This window comes from Ammospiza caudacuta, chromosome 8, assembly GCF_027887145.1.
Source record: "Ammospiza caudacuta isolate bAmmCau1 chromosome 8, bAmmCau1.pri, whole genome shotgun sequence".
Lineage (NCBI taxonomy): Eukaryota > Metazoa > Chordata > Aves > Passeriformes > Passerellidae > Ammospiza > Ammospiza caudacuta.
The window spans coordinates 28,396,668-28,410,126 of record NC_080600.1 but is presented as its reverse complement, the minus strand read 5'-3'; the positions used below and the strand labels follow the sequence as shown (position 1 = coordinate 28,410,126).

At 58.4% G+C, this 13,459-nt stretch overlaps 2 protein-coding genes across 2 annotated transcripts; both read right to left on the bottom strand.

Moving 5' to 3' along the window:
• Nucleotides 1-268: 268 nt before the first annotated feature.
• Nucleotides 269-4,671, bottom strand: LOC131560483 (tubulin alpha-5 chain). Its single transcript, XM_058809237.1, has 4 exons — nucleotides 4,582-4,671; nucleotides 2,737-2,959; nucleotides 2,068-2,216; nucleotides 269-1,859 (listed from the first exon to the last, which is right to left on the bottom strand). Exons 1-4 carry the CDS (start codon nucleotides 4,582-4,584, stop codon nucleotides 888-890), a joined length of 1,347 nt encoding a protein of 448 aa, XP_058665220.1. The 5' UTR covers nucleotides 4,585-4,671; the 3' UTR covers nucleotides 269-887.
• Nucleotides 4,672-6,467: 1,796 nt separating this feature from the next.
• On the bottom strand, nucleotides 6,468-10,228 carry LOC131560499 (tubulin alpha-4A chain-like). Its single transcript, XM_058809276.1, has 4 exons — nucleotides 10,194-10,228; nucleotides 7,969-8,191; nucleotides 7,686-7,834; nucleotides 6,468-7,503 (listed from the first exon to the last, which is right to left on the bottom strand). Exons 1-4 carry the CDS (start codon nucleotides 10,194-10,196, stop codon nucleotides 6,532-6,534), a joined length of 1,347 nt encoding a protein of 448 aa, XP_058665259.1. The 5' UTR covers nucleotides 10,197-10,228; the 3' UTR covers nucleotides 6,468-6,531.
• Between the last annotated feature and the right edge of the window lie 3,231 nt (nucleotides 10,229-13,459).

Sequence of the window (13,459 nt, the reverse complement as noted above, 5' to 3'; positions counted from 1 at the left end):
CAGGCAGGCAGCGGCACGGGTACAGGCAGAACTCTGCTGCCCATGAAGAGGGAGGGAGATGCCCAGACTGGGAAGCTGCCGGACCTTGGGAGGCAGGAGCAGCAGCTCTGCTCTGGTGGGGGTATGCAGAGCATGGGGACAGCACAACCACCCCAACACTGAGAACATCCCCAGCCCAGGGGGGAGCCTTGGCTAGAGGGGCTCATTGGGGCTCCAGCAGGTGGGCTACCCACAGAGAGGAGGTAAAAAATGAGATGCAGACAAGCAGTTTGACAGGGAGCATTGCCCTCCTTTAATCCTCTCACCGCACACAGCAGTACAGCAGCCGCAGGGTCCGGCCATGCTGGGTGCCATTGCAGGGTGCACCCACTGCACCAGAGACCGGGCACACTCCTCGCCCTGGATGGTGACCACAGGGGCAGGGCTGCACTGCTCCCACTGCTTCAACCACTATCTTTCCAGGCAAGCCCACCTACCCTTGGGCTGCACTTGAGGAGAAGACCTAAAAGCTGCCGTTCTTTTCTTGCTCAGACTAAATCTGCTCTCCTGAGCTCCAGGATACAATGCGGGGCCATATATCACAAGAGGAAGCAGTTCCCACCCCTGGCTGGAGCAACGAGTGGGGTGGGATGTGTGCCAGGGCACCAGGGACTAGACCCCAGGGCTCTTACCTGCACAGGTAGCAAGCTGGAGCTGGAGCAGAGCACTGGGAGGAAGCATAGCAGCACCAGTAGCAGGGCTGAAGCACTCACCACACACCTGACCTGGCAAGAAACCGATACAGCTGGGGGGATACTGGGAGACACAGAGGCTCTGAAACGGTTTATTGCAAAGGGTTTGCAGGTAACACAGGGAAGGAGCGTGGTCCTTTTTTGGCTGAGGCTTCTTTACTCCTCACCCTCTTCTTCATCCTCGTAGGAGTCCAGGCCCACTTCCTCGTAATCCTTCTCCAGAGCGGCCATGTCTTCCCGTGCCTCAGAGAACTCCCCTTCCTCCATGCCCTCGCCCACGTACCAGTGCACGAAGGCACGCTTGGCGTACATCAGGTCAAACTTGTGGTCCAGGCGAGCCCAGGCCTCGGCGATGGCCGTGGTGTTGCTGAGCATGCAGACGGCGCGCTGCACCTTGGCCAGGTCCCCCCCTGGCACCACCGTGGGGGGCTGGTAGTTGATGCCCACCTTGAAGCCCGTGGGGCACCAGTCCACAAACTGGATGCTGCGCTTGGTCTTGATGGTGGCGATGGCGGCGTTGACGTCCTTGGGCACCACGTCCCCGCGGTACAGCAGGCAGCACGCCATGTACTTGCCATGGCGAGGGTCACACTTCACCATCTGGTTAGCCGGCTCGAAGCACGAGTTGGTGATTTCAGCGACTGACAGCTGCTCGTGATAAGCCTTCTCTGCGGAGATGACAGGGGCATAGGTGGCCAGGGGGAAGTGAATGCGAGGGTAGGGCACCAGGTTGGTCTGGAACTCGGTCAGATCCACATTCAGGGCTCCATCAAACCGTAGTGACGCTGTGATGGAAGAGACAATCTGACTGATGAGTCTGTTCAAGTTGGTGTAGGTTGGGCGCTCGATGTCCAGGTTGCGGCGGCAGATGTCGTAGATGGCCTCGTTGTCCACCATGAAAGCACAGTCCGAGTGCTCCAGTGTAGTGTGGGTGGTGAGAATGGAGTTGTAGGGCTCCACCACAGCAGTGGAAACTTGTGGTGCTGGGTAGATGGAGAATTCCAGCTTGGATTTCTTGCCGTAATCAACGGAGAGTCGCTCCATCAACAGGGATGTGAATCCAGAGCCGGTGCCACCTCCAAAACTGTGAAACACCAGGAAGCCCTGGAGGCCTGTGCACTGGTCAGCCTGTGGAGAGATGACGAGAGATTACTCTGAGATACATTTCTTGTGACAGTCCAGCTGTCCACAAGTCCCTTCAGGACCTGGTGTATCCCTGCCCTGGTCAGCTGTGGATCCCACCCAGGGCGCAGCATGGCTTGCAGTGTGTTCTGAGCCCCAGCAGGATGCTGGACCCCAGTCCAGGGAGACATATCCCCTCTCTGCAGTCACTCACCAGCTTACGGATCCTGTCCAGCACCTGATCAATGATCTCTTTGCCGATGGTGTAGTGCCCACGGGCGTAGTTGTTGGCAGCATCCTCCTTGCCAGTAATGAGCTGCTCGGGGTGGAAGAGCTGCCGGTAGACTCCTCCCCGAACCTCATCTAGGAGAGAACAGGGGCAGGTTGAGCCCAGGGGAGGCAGCTGCTTTGAGCCGGCCGCCAAGCAGACACATGGGTGCTAGCAGCCATCCCTCCCCTTGGCTCCGCCTGCCCCCGTGGCATGGCCAAGGACCCACACGTCAGCAGAACCAACGCCAGCATCAAGTTTCTCTGGCATGAGGAGGTGGCTGCCACCTCCCTGCGCAGCTCAGCTTGTCCCACCCTTCAGGAGCTGCCGTGCCGGTTGGGCTGGTTTCTCTCTGTGCACATGTGGTACAAGCACTGCTGACTCTAGGACACTTCAAGAACAAAAGCAGGTGCTCATGTTTGTGGTTCTCCTGGGGAAAAAAAAAGGGCCCTCGGGTCGAACTCGGTGCAGGATATTGTCAGAAGACCATGAGTACCAGCTGCCTGCTACCCACCCCTGGGGCACCTCAGGCTGTGTGAACTCCAAGGAGCGTCCTGCAGTGGGCTGTTGCCCAAAATAATGACCACTATCAGAGCCCAGTTGGGGTGCCCTCACCAATCACGGTGGGCTCCAGGTCCACGAAGATGGCCCGTGGCACATGCTTGCCAGCACCAGTCTCACAGAAGAAGGTGGTGAAGGAGTCGTCCCCGCCGCCGATGGTTTTGTCGCTGGGCATCTGCCCGTCGGGCTGGATGCCGTGCTCCAGGCAGTACAGCTCCCAGCACGTGTTGCCCATCTGGACGCCGGCCTGGCCGACGTGCACGGAGATGCACTCGCGCTGCGGAGGGGAGGCAGGGTCACATCCTGGCACAGCTCTGTCCTGCCTGCTCCAGGGAGGGCTCTAGCTGGTGCCAGTGCCACACAGTCACCCACACCGGACCTTCTCTGGTCAGTGGTCCCAGAGAGGGCATTTTCCTTTGGGTGACCTCCTGAGGGACTCCCCATAACTGGCGTTGCTCTCAGCCATGCACAGGCACCATGCTGGATCAAAAGCCAGATCTGGCATCCCTCTGGCCCCTGCCCTCACTAGGGGCCACCAGTTCAATGGACTCTGGCTGGGCCTGTCCTCCAGCAGTAAGAGGAGCAGAGCCAGGCTCAGCTACTCTGCTGGGGTCCCTGGCAGCCTCAGCCCCTTCCCTGTGCAACAGCAGTCCAGTGAGGAGCTCAGCTGACAGGTACACACATTTAACCCATCAGGGGCAATCAACATGGGCAAACCCCTCTGCCTGCTGCTCCAGAGCCAGATAAGCAGTATCATGGGGTCAGGGGCCTTGGGGACACAAGGGTGGTAGGTGGCAGCCAGGTAAGGGCTGGCAATGAAGACCAGCAGTTTCTGAGGCAGCACAGATTCCCTGGGCTACACAGTCTTAACCCTGTGCTGCAAAACCCGTGTTGGCAGAAGCGCTCCGTGAGGAACAGGCTGTGAGCTGGAGATGTGCCTCACGCACTCCATTCAGGAGGTGCAGGCCTGTTCCGCTACTCCAGCATCCCTCCTCTGCTGTCCCTGGCACCCGCCTCTGCTAGTCCCAGCATCCCTGTTTGACTGCTCCCGGCACCCCTGCCTCCCTGAGCAGGACACCCCGACTCAGCCTCGAGCTCCTGGAGCAATTCACTCCTGCATTCCCCGACTGCACAGTGCCCTTAGCCGCGATGGGGTCCGTGCCCCGGTGCAGCACTCGGGGAGGACAAGGGCTCCTTCTTGCTGCGGGAGGGCCAAGAGCAGCCCCAGCCACGGGGAGGAAGGGAGGGCAGCCGGGGGCAGGTTCCCCGGCAGGGCCCGGGCAGCGCTGGGGCGGGCAGAGCGCTGCGCTGCGCCTTCTGGCACGGCCCCGGCCCACTCCTGAGCCGCTAAATATAGAAGCTGCGGCCCCGGGCGAGGGCAGCGGCCACTGCCCGCTCCCGAGAGCGTCCGCAGCCCGCTCCGCCGCTAACAGCCGCCCGCGGGACGGGACTGCAGCGACGGGACCCCCACCGCCGTTCCCCGCCGCCAGCCCCGATGGGGCGGGCGCTGCCGCGGGGAGAGCCCCGCCGAGCGCCCCGCTCCGGCCCCCGGTGCCCGGAGGGCGCCTCCGCCCTCGGCAGCTGTCCCCGTCCATCCGCGGCCACCGCTGCCCGCCGGAGAGGTCACCCCGCTCTGTCCCAGCGCCCCCCCGCGCTGCGCCGCCGGTGGCGGTGCCGGTGGCGGGGGGGGCAGGCGCCCCGGTGCCGGTGGCGGCGGGGAGGGGGGCACAGCGCGATGGGGGCGCGGCTGCCCCGGGCAGGGGCCGGCAGCGCTGCCCAAGGTCACGGCGGGAAGGAGGGGGCGCGTCGCGGCGGCTCCAGCGGGCACGGCGCTGCGGGGGCACTGCCGGGGGTCCGGGCGCGCCCCCGCCGCCGTGCCCGCCCCCGGCCCGCACTCACCATGTTGCGGCGGGCGGTGCGGGCTGTCCCGGGCTCGGTGCGGCGCGGCTCGGCGCGGAGCTGCGGCTGCTGCAATCCCCGCCGCAGCGCTCTCTTATAGGTGGGAGGGGCTTGTGCCGCCCCGCCCCCTCATTTGGGTACACTTGCATGCGGGAGGGAGTCCCCCCTCGGGGGCCGCGGGAGCCCGGCGGGGTCCTCCCGGCTGCGGAGGAGCCCCGAGGTGCGCGGCCCGAAGCTGCTCCCCCTTCTCTGCCCGAAGGAAGGCGGGGGCAGCGGCCCAGGCTGTCGGCAGGAGGCCTGGGGACCAGCCCGCAGGGGTGACGGGCCGTGCTGAGCCACCCGCACCGGAGGCAGAGCAGGTAGAACAGTCCCTAACCCGTTCTGCTACCAGCTCCCCCAGGGATGTGGGGAGACCCCGAGTCCCCCTGGGCCTCTAGATCAGGAGAAAGGAGGAGAAACACGATAGAGACACGAATCAGAATCAGGAGCCCATTTTGTCCCCCAAACCTCCCTTTGCCATCGATGCTCTGGGAGGCTCCAGCCAAGGTTTGCCTTTCTCTCCCGGTGGGGACAGACAGGCAGTGCTGCACAACGCTGCGAGGCTGCAGATCTGCATGACAAATCTGGGCTGCCAAAAAAGGGTCATTGCAGCCTGCTTGCTGTTAATAACTTGTGACTACATTCAGAGCAGCAGCTCTGTTTGAGCCCTGGCCAGTGCAGCCACTCCTGCCAAGACCAGGGCTGATCCTGCTACTGAGGATGCCTGGACATCAGCCTTGAGCATTGCCTGAGCAGGGAGAGGGCTCTGTCTTTGATGCCAGGACTTTGGGTCACACAGCTACCCCTCCCTGGCCATGGTGATGGATGGGCCTCTGCTGCTCAGCAGCATGCCAGGAGACACTACTGGGTCCCTTGTCCAGGTCAGAGGTGCAGGATAACTTCTAGAAAAAGCTATAGGACACAATTCCAACTCCTACATCCTTCTGGTGGCAGTCATGTCTGTGAAGACACAGGAAGATGTCAGCAATGAAATTACTCAGAAGGACCAGATTCCTTCCTTTCCCCACAATCAGACAAGACATAAGGACTGGATCAGAGCAGCACCTGATGTGAGGGGCAGTGACTCCTGCCCTGGCATAGCAGCAGCAGGCACCACTCAGTCTGAGCCTGGCGCTCCAATCTCAGGCAAGCAGAGCGGTGCCAGCAGCCCTGCGCCGAGGGATGAGTGCCTGGCTGTGCTCCAGCAGCCAGGGCTGGCCCCCACTCTCCCCTCCAGCTGACACGGGTGCATGCTGGGAGGAGGAGGGCAGGGGAGGACAGCCCCCGTGGGTCGATATAGCTGGAGCATTAGTGGTAAGCGGGGAAAATTAATCTCTGGAAACAGCACACTGGATAATGGGTAACAGAAATCTCCAGTTTGCAGCTGGAGCTAGGAGCTGATGCTGGGATTCCTTACCAGCAGGCAGGGCAGTGACAGGACTCAGAATGGGGACAAATGCAGAAGATGATCTGGGCCGGGTAGAGTGGGGCCACATGCCCCAGGGGGAAGGCAGAGCACTGGCAGAGAAGGGCAGGCTGAGGGCAGAGGTACTCCCAGACAGAGGACCCCATGCCTAAGTTTGGTACTTCTATCACATCAGCAGCACTCCTGCAGATCCCTTTGGTGGACGTGCTCCAGCACCTTCCTAGAGCCTGCCATGTGTCCTGGACAGATCCCTCTGCTATGGGGCTCTCACACAAGGGAAGATCTGCAGCTGGAGAAGAGCTGGGAGGAAGCATAGCAGCACCAGTAGCAGGGCTGAAGCACTCACCACACACCTGACCTGGCAAGAAACCGATACAGCTGGGGGGGATACTGGGACACAGGGAAGATCTGAAATGGTTTATTGCAAAGGGTTTCTGCAGACAACAGGGGCAGGAAGCATGGTCCTTTTTAGGCCTGTAGCTTCTTTACTCCTCACCCTCATCATCATCCTCGTAGGAGTCCAGGCCCACTTCCTCGTAATCCTTCTCCAGAGCGGCCATGTCTTCCCGTGCCTCAGAGAACTCCCCTTCCTCCATGCCCTCGCCCACGTACCAGTGCACGAAGGCGCGCTTGGCGTACATCAGGTCAAACTTGTGGTCCAGGCGAGCCCAGGCCTCGGCGATGGCCGTGGTGTTGCTGAGCATGCAGACGGCGCGCTGCACCTTGGCCAGGTCCCCCCCTGGCACCACCGTGGGGGGCTGGTAGTTGATGCCCACCTTGAAGCCCGTGGGGCACCAGTCCACAAACTGGATGCTGCGCTTGGTCTTGATGGTGGCGATGGCGGCGTTGACGTCCTTGGGCACCACGTCCCCGCGGTACAGCAGGCAGCACGCCATGTACTTGCCATGGCGAGGGTCACACTTCACCATCTGGTTAGCCGGCTCGAAGCACGAGTTGGTGATTTCAGCGACTGACAGCTGCTCGTGATAAGCTCTCTCAGCAGAAACCACAGGAGCGTAGGTGGCCAGGGGGAAGTGAATGCGAGGGTAGGGCACCAGGTTGGTCTGGAACTCGGTCAGATCCACATTCAGGGCTCCATCAAACCGTAGTGATGCCGTGATGGATGACACAACCTGGCTGATGAGTCTGTTCAAGTTGGTGTAGGTTGGGCGCTCGATGTCCAGGTTGCGGCGGCAGATGTCGTAGATGGCCTCGTTGTCCACCATGAAAGCACAGTCCGAGTGCTCCAATGTACTGTGGGTGGTGAGAATGGAGTTGTAGGGCTCCACCACAGCAGTGGAGACTTGTGGTGCTGGGTAGATGGAGAATTCCAGCTTGGACTTCTTGCCGTAATCAACGGAGAGTCGCTCCATCAACAGGGATGTGAATCCAGAGCCAGTGCCACCTCCAAAACTACGAAACACCAGGAAGCCCTGGAGGCCTGTGCACTGGTCAGCCTGTGGAGAGAGACAAGTAAGGTTCCCTCAAGCTCTGACTTGGCTGGATGGAAGTTTTAGACTTTTGTTTGTGTAGCTGCAGATTCCTCCCAAGGTGCAGCAGAGCTCACGCCACGCTCCCGCCCCCGAATGATGCTGGACCCCAGTCCAGGGAGACACATCCCCTCTCTGCAGTCACTCACCAGCTTACGGATCCTGTCCAGCACTTGATCAATGATCTCCTTGCCAATGGTGTAGTGCCCACGGGCGTAGTTGTTGGCAGCATCCTCCTTGCCAGTTATCATCTGTTCAGGGTGGAAGAGCTGCCGGTAGACTCCTCCCCGAATCTCATCTAGGAGAGAGTGGCAAAATTGATTTGCTAACTGGATCTGGGGAAAGGTAGCAGGAGCGCTCTTGGGAATGTCCTGCAATGGGCTGTTGCCCAAAATAATGACCACTATCAGAGCCCAGTTGGGGTGCACTAACCAATCACGGTGGGCTCCAGGTCCACGAAGATGGCCCGTGGCACATGCTTGCCAGCACCAGTCTCACAGAAGAAGGTGGTGAAGGAGTCGTCCCCGCCGCCGATGGTTTTGTCGCTGGGCATCTGCCCGTCGGGCTGGATGCCGTGCTCCAGGCAGTACAGCTCCCAGCACGTGTTGCCCATCTGGACGCCGGCCTGGCCGACATGCACGGAGATGCACTCGCGCTGCGGAGGGGAGGCAGGGTCAGAAATGCAATCACTGCAGGAAGTGCACAGCCCTGGAAGCACTGGGGCAAGCCACACTGCCCTCGTGCCGGGGTGCCTGTGTCCATTTCTGTTTTCTGCTTTCTCCCAAGTCTAGTGCTCTGCCTCTCATCACTGCACTGACCACCTCAGGGGCTCAAGGAGATGCAGACCCATCTGCAGCAGCCCAGGATATCAAGCCACCCATCTCCTGCACTGGCCTCACCCACAGCCCTGGATAGCATCCAGTGAGCATCTTCTCCATTGCCCAAACATCCATGTGGCTTAAGGACTGAGGCCCTGACGCATCTGGCACAGGCCCTGTTGCTATTCCAACAACAGAGCTGGAGGCTGAGATGGCTGAGCACCACCAGGACACTGGGAACTGAGGGCACTGAGGATGGGTGCCCAGCAAGAGGAGGGATTTACAAACATGAATGTTTGCCATGCTCTGAGGCTCAGCTTCCCTAAATTAGCTCTAGAGGGGGAGGAAGCATTAGCTGCACTTTTTAAGTCAACAGAAAGGCTGAGGTGGGAGGGTCTCCTAGCTCACAGCTTCAAGGGTCCCCCAGGAGAAGCCAGGTGATAGTGGACTCTACCACCTCACTCCCTTCAGATGAGGCACCCCAGAGCCTGCAGTTCTTTTGGTAAGAATGAAAGTATTCAGTCTTAGACCTGCTGTTGCCAAGGATTTGGATGTGTCATCAGGCACAACTGAGTCAGAGGAGCATCCAAATCAAGGCGGATTCCCAGAGCCGTGGTGCCCCAGTATGAGTCAGCTGGCAGGAAGCTGGTGGAACCAGCCATTTTACAGGAGCAGGGCAATGGCTGCTGTCCCACAAAGTTGCACAGGATGCAGCATGTCCTGGCTCTCTGCATCTAAAGTGCTCTCAGAGCCAGCAGTGACAGTGAAGGATGGCAAAAAAATAAGCCCTTGATAGCCATGATAAGAGGCAGAAGGCCATGTCTTCGCCTTTCCCAAAGCTGAGGTACAAGAAGAGCAAAGCAATACCCCACCTATCCCTCCCAGCAGGTCCATAAATGTTGTGTAACGCAAGGAGCCAAGGGTAAGACCTGAGGACTTAAGGCCTGAGGTAAGTCTTCCAAGATCCTCTACAGAAGGGCACAGAAAACATTTGGCACAGATGCAAGCACCTCAAGGAAGAGGAGATGAGAGAGGAGTGCTCCCTGGCAAAGGACCCTGTGATTTAGCATGGGGGTGGCAGAGGGTTATGCTGCTCACTGCACTTCAGCCCAACAACAAGCAGCAGCCAGGACCTGCTCCGTGGGACCCAGTGCTGACACCAGGCTGGGCAGACCCCAGCAGCACCAGGACACAGCACTGCTGCTCTCCAGCCAGTAGACTCTGCTTTCTCCACGGCAAAGTCTGGCACAGGAAGGGCTGGGAGCGTGGGACAGCAGGCAGGGTGCCCGGGAAACCTTGGGGCTGAGATGCTCTCCAGGGCAGCTGGAGAGCTCATGAGCCAGAGATGGCCGCAGAACCACGGCGGCAGGGCAGCCTGGAAGCCCACCCACCGTGATGCCCACCCTTGGAGCAGGGCAGTGGGTGAAGGAAGCCACAGCTTACTGCCGGAGCTCAGCTGCGGGCCGGCAGCGTGGGGGGCTGGCAGACTCCCCGCACCGGGGTTGGCACCGCGGGACACGGGCAGGAGCCGACACTACTCAAAGTTGCAGAGGGATGAGACGCGGCGTGTCCGCAGCCGGGGGACTCGCTGGTGGCCTCCTTGCCACGGGTACAAGGGGATGCCTAAAGAAGGGAGGCTGCTGAGAGCAGGGCAGGGAGCAGCGCAGGAAGAGGCTGAAGCCAGGCAAAGGTAGGGCGAGCACAGCGGGCGCTCCCGTGGCCAGCTGCCCGCATTGCTGGGCTCCGGGCAGAGCCCTCCGGGAAGGCGCGGAGAGCCCGGCCCGCTGCGGGGAGCACCGGCGGGACCGGGGGCAGGGAGCAGCCGGGGCTGGCACTCACCATGATGCCGCCGCTGCCGCACGAGCCGCCTGTCCCCGAACTGCCGCAGCTCCGCGCTCCGGGACGGCCCCGCCGCCGCCGCCTTATACCGGGGGCGGCACCGGCGCTCCGGGGCGGGCCGCCCCGCCCGAGACGGCCCCAAGCGCTTTCATAGATTTGCGTGCATTGTGAACATTTGCATAGATTTGCATAAATGGGGCTGTCCTGTCTGGCGGGTGCACTGGTGGGACATTCGGGGAGCAGCATCCCCTGAGTGGGGCACCCGGTGGTCCCCCCGAAGAAAGGGCAGTGGGGCATAAGTGCTGTTCCTGCTGTGCTTGCCAGTCTTGGCAGAGGGGTGCTGCTGAAGAACAGAGAGGGCACCTTCCAGCTTGGTGTCCTGCTGGTGAAAGGCACCATCCAGGCACAACCAGGAGAGACTTCGGGGGTTGAAGCGGGAAAACCAGCAAAGAGCTTGGCCCAGGTCCCCCCTCCTGGTAGGCTTAGATGCTGATGTGATCCTTGAGCAAGCAGTGAGCCAGGTCTCAAGAAGCCACCCAAGGCTTCTTGAAAAACACCTGGGAGAATTTCTGAAGGAAATACTGGTGGAGGAAACCCTCCAGAGACGAGCCCAAACTTTCCTAACCTCTTTGGAGATCACTGAGAAAAAAAGCAGGAAAACTCAATCCTGTCCTTTGTGTCAAGCCCCTCAAGCACAGTTGTGCCCCAGGGCTGTGTTGAAAGCCCTGCCTGCCACAGGGCTGCTTCTCCATCCTGGCTCTGCATTACCTTCACTGGTTTGATCTGATCTCACAAAGCTTTATGAAATGAATAGTGAGGGTGCAGGGAGAGCTTGGAGCACCTTGGAGGGGTTTTATTGGAATCTACAGTGACTTCACTGATGTCTGGCCTTACTACAATGAATAATGTGTCCTATCCCTTCCAAAATACTCAAAGCATCCACTGTGGTGCAGAACCAGCCCTGCATCTGCCTCAGCATTCTGACTTAATGATTTTTCACTGAAAAGTGCTGTCATCTCTCAGCTTGATCTGAAAGTTGAAAGCTGGACCTAAATCATCCACCCACAATAGCCTTTCTTTGTGCCTGAGTCACCTGGAAAGTGTCACCTTCACTGATGAGCATGTGAAAAGTGACTGATTGCAAGAGCACTGCTGCAAAGCCTGTGCTGGTGTCTAAGCAACACATTTTTGAGACCTGCTGAAATGGCTGAGCCAGAGGATCAGAGTGGGTTTAATCAAGTTGATGGGAAAATATTGAATTTTGTGTTTTTTGGTTTTGTGGTTTTTTTTTTTTCCCCACAGAAATGCCCCAGGTAGTAAGTGCTGCTGAACCTGCAGAGGATTCTGTGGTGACTGGATAACTCTGGAAATGCCTCCCTGTGGCATAAATGTCCTTTGAGTGACCTCAGAGATCACTAGATAACACAGACCATGCTGATGCAGACAGTCCATGAGAGTGAGAGAGTAATCGGTAGCACTGAGGCATCAAAATTTGAGCCCCAGAAGTTAATTGGAGTGAAAATGAGTGATGGTATCATTTTCCCTGTAAAAATCTTCACCAAGGTGTTCATTGTAACACGTAGTGGATGCCAGGGAGTCACTTCTCACTGGGTGTGTCCTGGAACCCTCCTTAATTCCACGGTGCCAATTAATTCCGGGGCATTTATAGCATGAATACCTTCAGCGTGCTTGGAAGCAGAGCTAGGCAGCCAGCAGCATGTCAGGCTGTGCAGTTCACCCAAATTCTGAAGATTCATATAACAATTTGGTGGTACTCAGGGGTGCAAAATCATGGATCAGTTTATGTACCATGGTGGTGGAGAGTTGAGAGTGAAATGTTCCTGATTTGTCAATGCTGCAAATGCGTGTTCACAGTGAAAATGCCCACTCAGAGGCTGTTTAGTTGGGCAATCAGAGTGGGAACAACTGACAAGAGAGCCGTGAGTCATTGGGAGCTGCGCATCCCCACGTGCCTCTGATCTGAAATGCCCAAACAGATGTCTAAGCTTTTTTGAAATGCTTAAGAACATCTGGCTAAATCCAGGGAGCACCAATCAGCTGCATCTTGTCAGTGCCTAACTGCTCTGCCAGATGCTGGTAGCAGCAGCCTGAAAGCACACAGCAGAGGCTGAGCTCACTCTGGCTGGATTTGTCCTGAGGCAACCCCTCTCTTGCAGGGATCTTACCCACACATCTAAGAAAGCCTTGCAAATGTTTTCAGACAACATCAGAAGCCACATGATTACAAGAATTGCTCAGGAAACATTTTCATCGATGCTCAGAACATAGTTAGATCCTGCATCAGCAACCAGAGAGATGCAAATAGCAAGCAAGGAAAATTCTAGGCTATATAGTCAGAATTCAACCATCTCTTTAGTGAAGGATGGGGAAAACACTGAAGATACCTGAGGGGCAGAGCCCTGCCTGCTGCCAGGGAAGCCCCTGCTTGCCACTGTCAGAAACCAGCCAGCTCTTGGCAGGTACCTGCTGGTGCAGGAACACCTCTGAGCAGAGCTTGCAGTTACCCAAACAAAGCCTCTCTCTCTATAGCTGTCTCCCAGAAGTATGTTAAAGACTGCCACACCTAAAGAACCCAGAGCTGAAACTGGGGAGGAGATGAGTTCAGAGCCCAGCCTGGTACCTCCCATCCACACCCCAGTTCCCTGCTCTCTTTGCTGAGGAAAGCCCAAACTATTGTTCCGGTTTTCAGACCTCAGTTCCACCCTGCCTGCTCCAGGCAGAACAAACAGTGTAATGGGGCAGTTTGGGGACATGTTCTTCTTGGGAATGTAGAACAGAGCACAGCTGTGCTGTGGGTTTGGCAAGGAAGCCCACTGTGCCCCCCACTTTAAAGCAAAGACCAGATGGTGAGAGGTGCTTCAGGAGCAGGGCTCCTGTCTGTGTCTCTAATCTCAGCCAGGAGCTTCCCAAAGAGGTTGTATCCATGCTTGCCCTGCTTACCCCTCCTCTGTCCTTGCTCTGCCCTTAATCCTCTTAGCAGGTGGGGAGGTGGAGAAGCCAGGATGTACCTCCAGCCCATCAGTGCCCTGTGCAGTTTGCTCTCCAGCAGTGGCACAGGCTGGACAAGGTTGGCTGGTGCAACCAATAAGTCTGCTGAAAGCATGGAGCTCGACTGCATGTTGCAGATGTGAGTTCCAGCAAGGCCCTTGTGATGCCAACTGCTTCAGCAGAGTCCCACTGAGCATTGTGCAGGGTCCCTAAAGCACAGATGGCTCCTGCTGATGGCCCAGCAGCATATGTCCCAG

Bases quoted from the DNA above. Each gene is read 5' to 3' on its own strand.
- LOC131560483 (XM_058809237.1), bottom strand. The intron at 2,217-2,736 runs GTGAGGGCACCC...GTTCTCTCCTAG, and splicing joins CCTGGAGCCCACCGTGATTG to ATGAGGTTCGGGGAGGAGTC. The intron at 1,860-2,067 runs GTGAGTGACTGC...ATCTCTCCACAG, and splicing joins TGGACAGGATCCGTAAGCTG to GCTGACCAGTGCACAGGCCT.
- LOC131560499 (XM_058809276.1), bottom strand. The intron at 7,835-7,968 runs GTTAGTGCACCC...ACTCTCTCCTAG, and splicing joins CCTGGAGCCCACCGTGATTG to ATGAGATTCGGGGAGGAGTC. The intron at 7,504-7,685 runs GTGAGTGACTGC...CTCTCTCCACAG, and splicing joins TGGACAGGATCCGTAAGCTG to GCTGACCAGTGCACAGGCCT.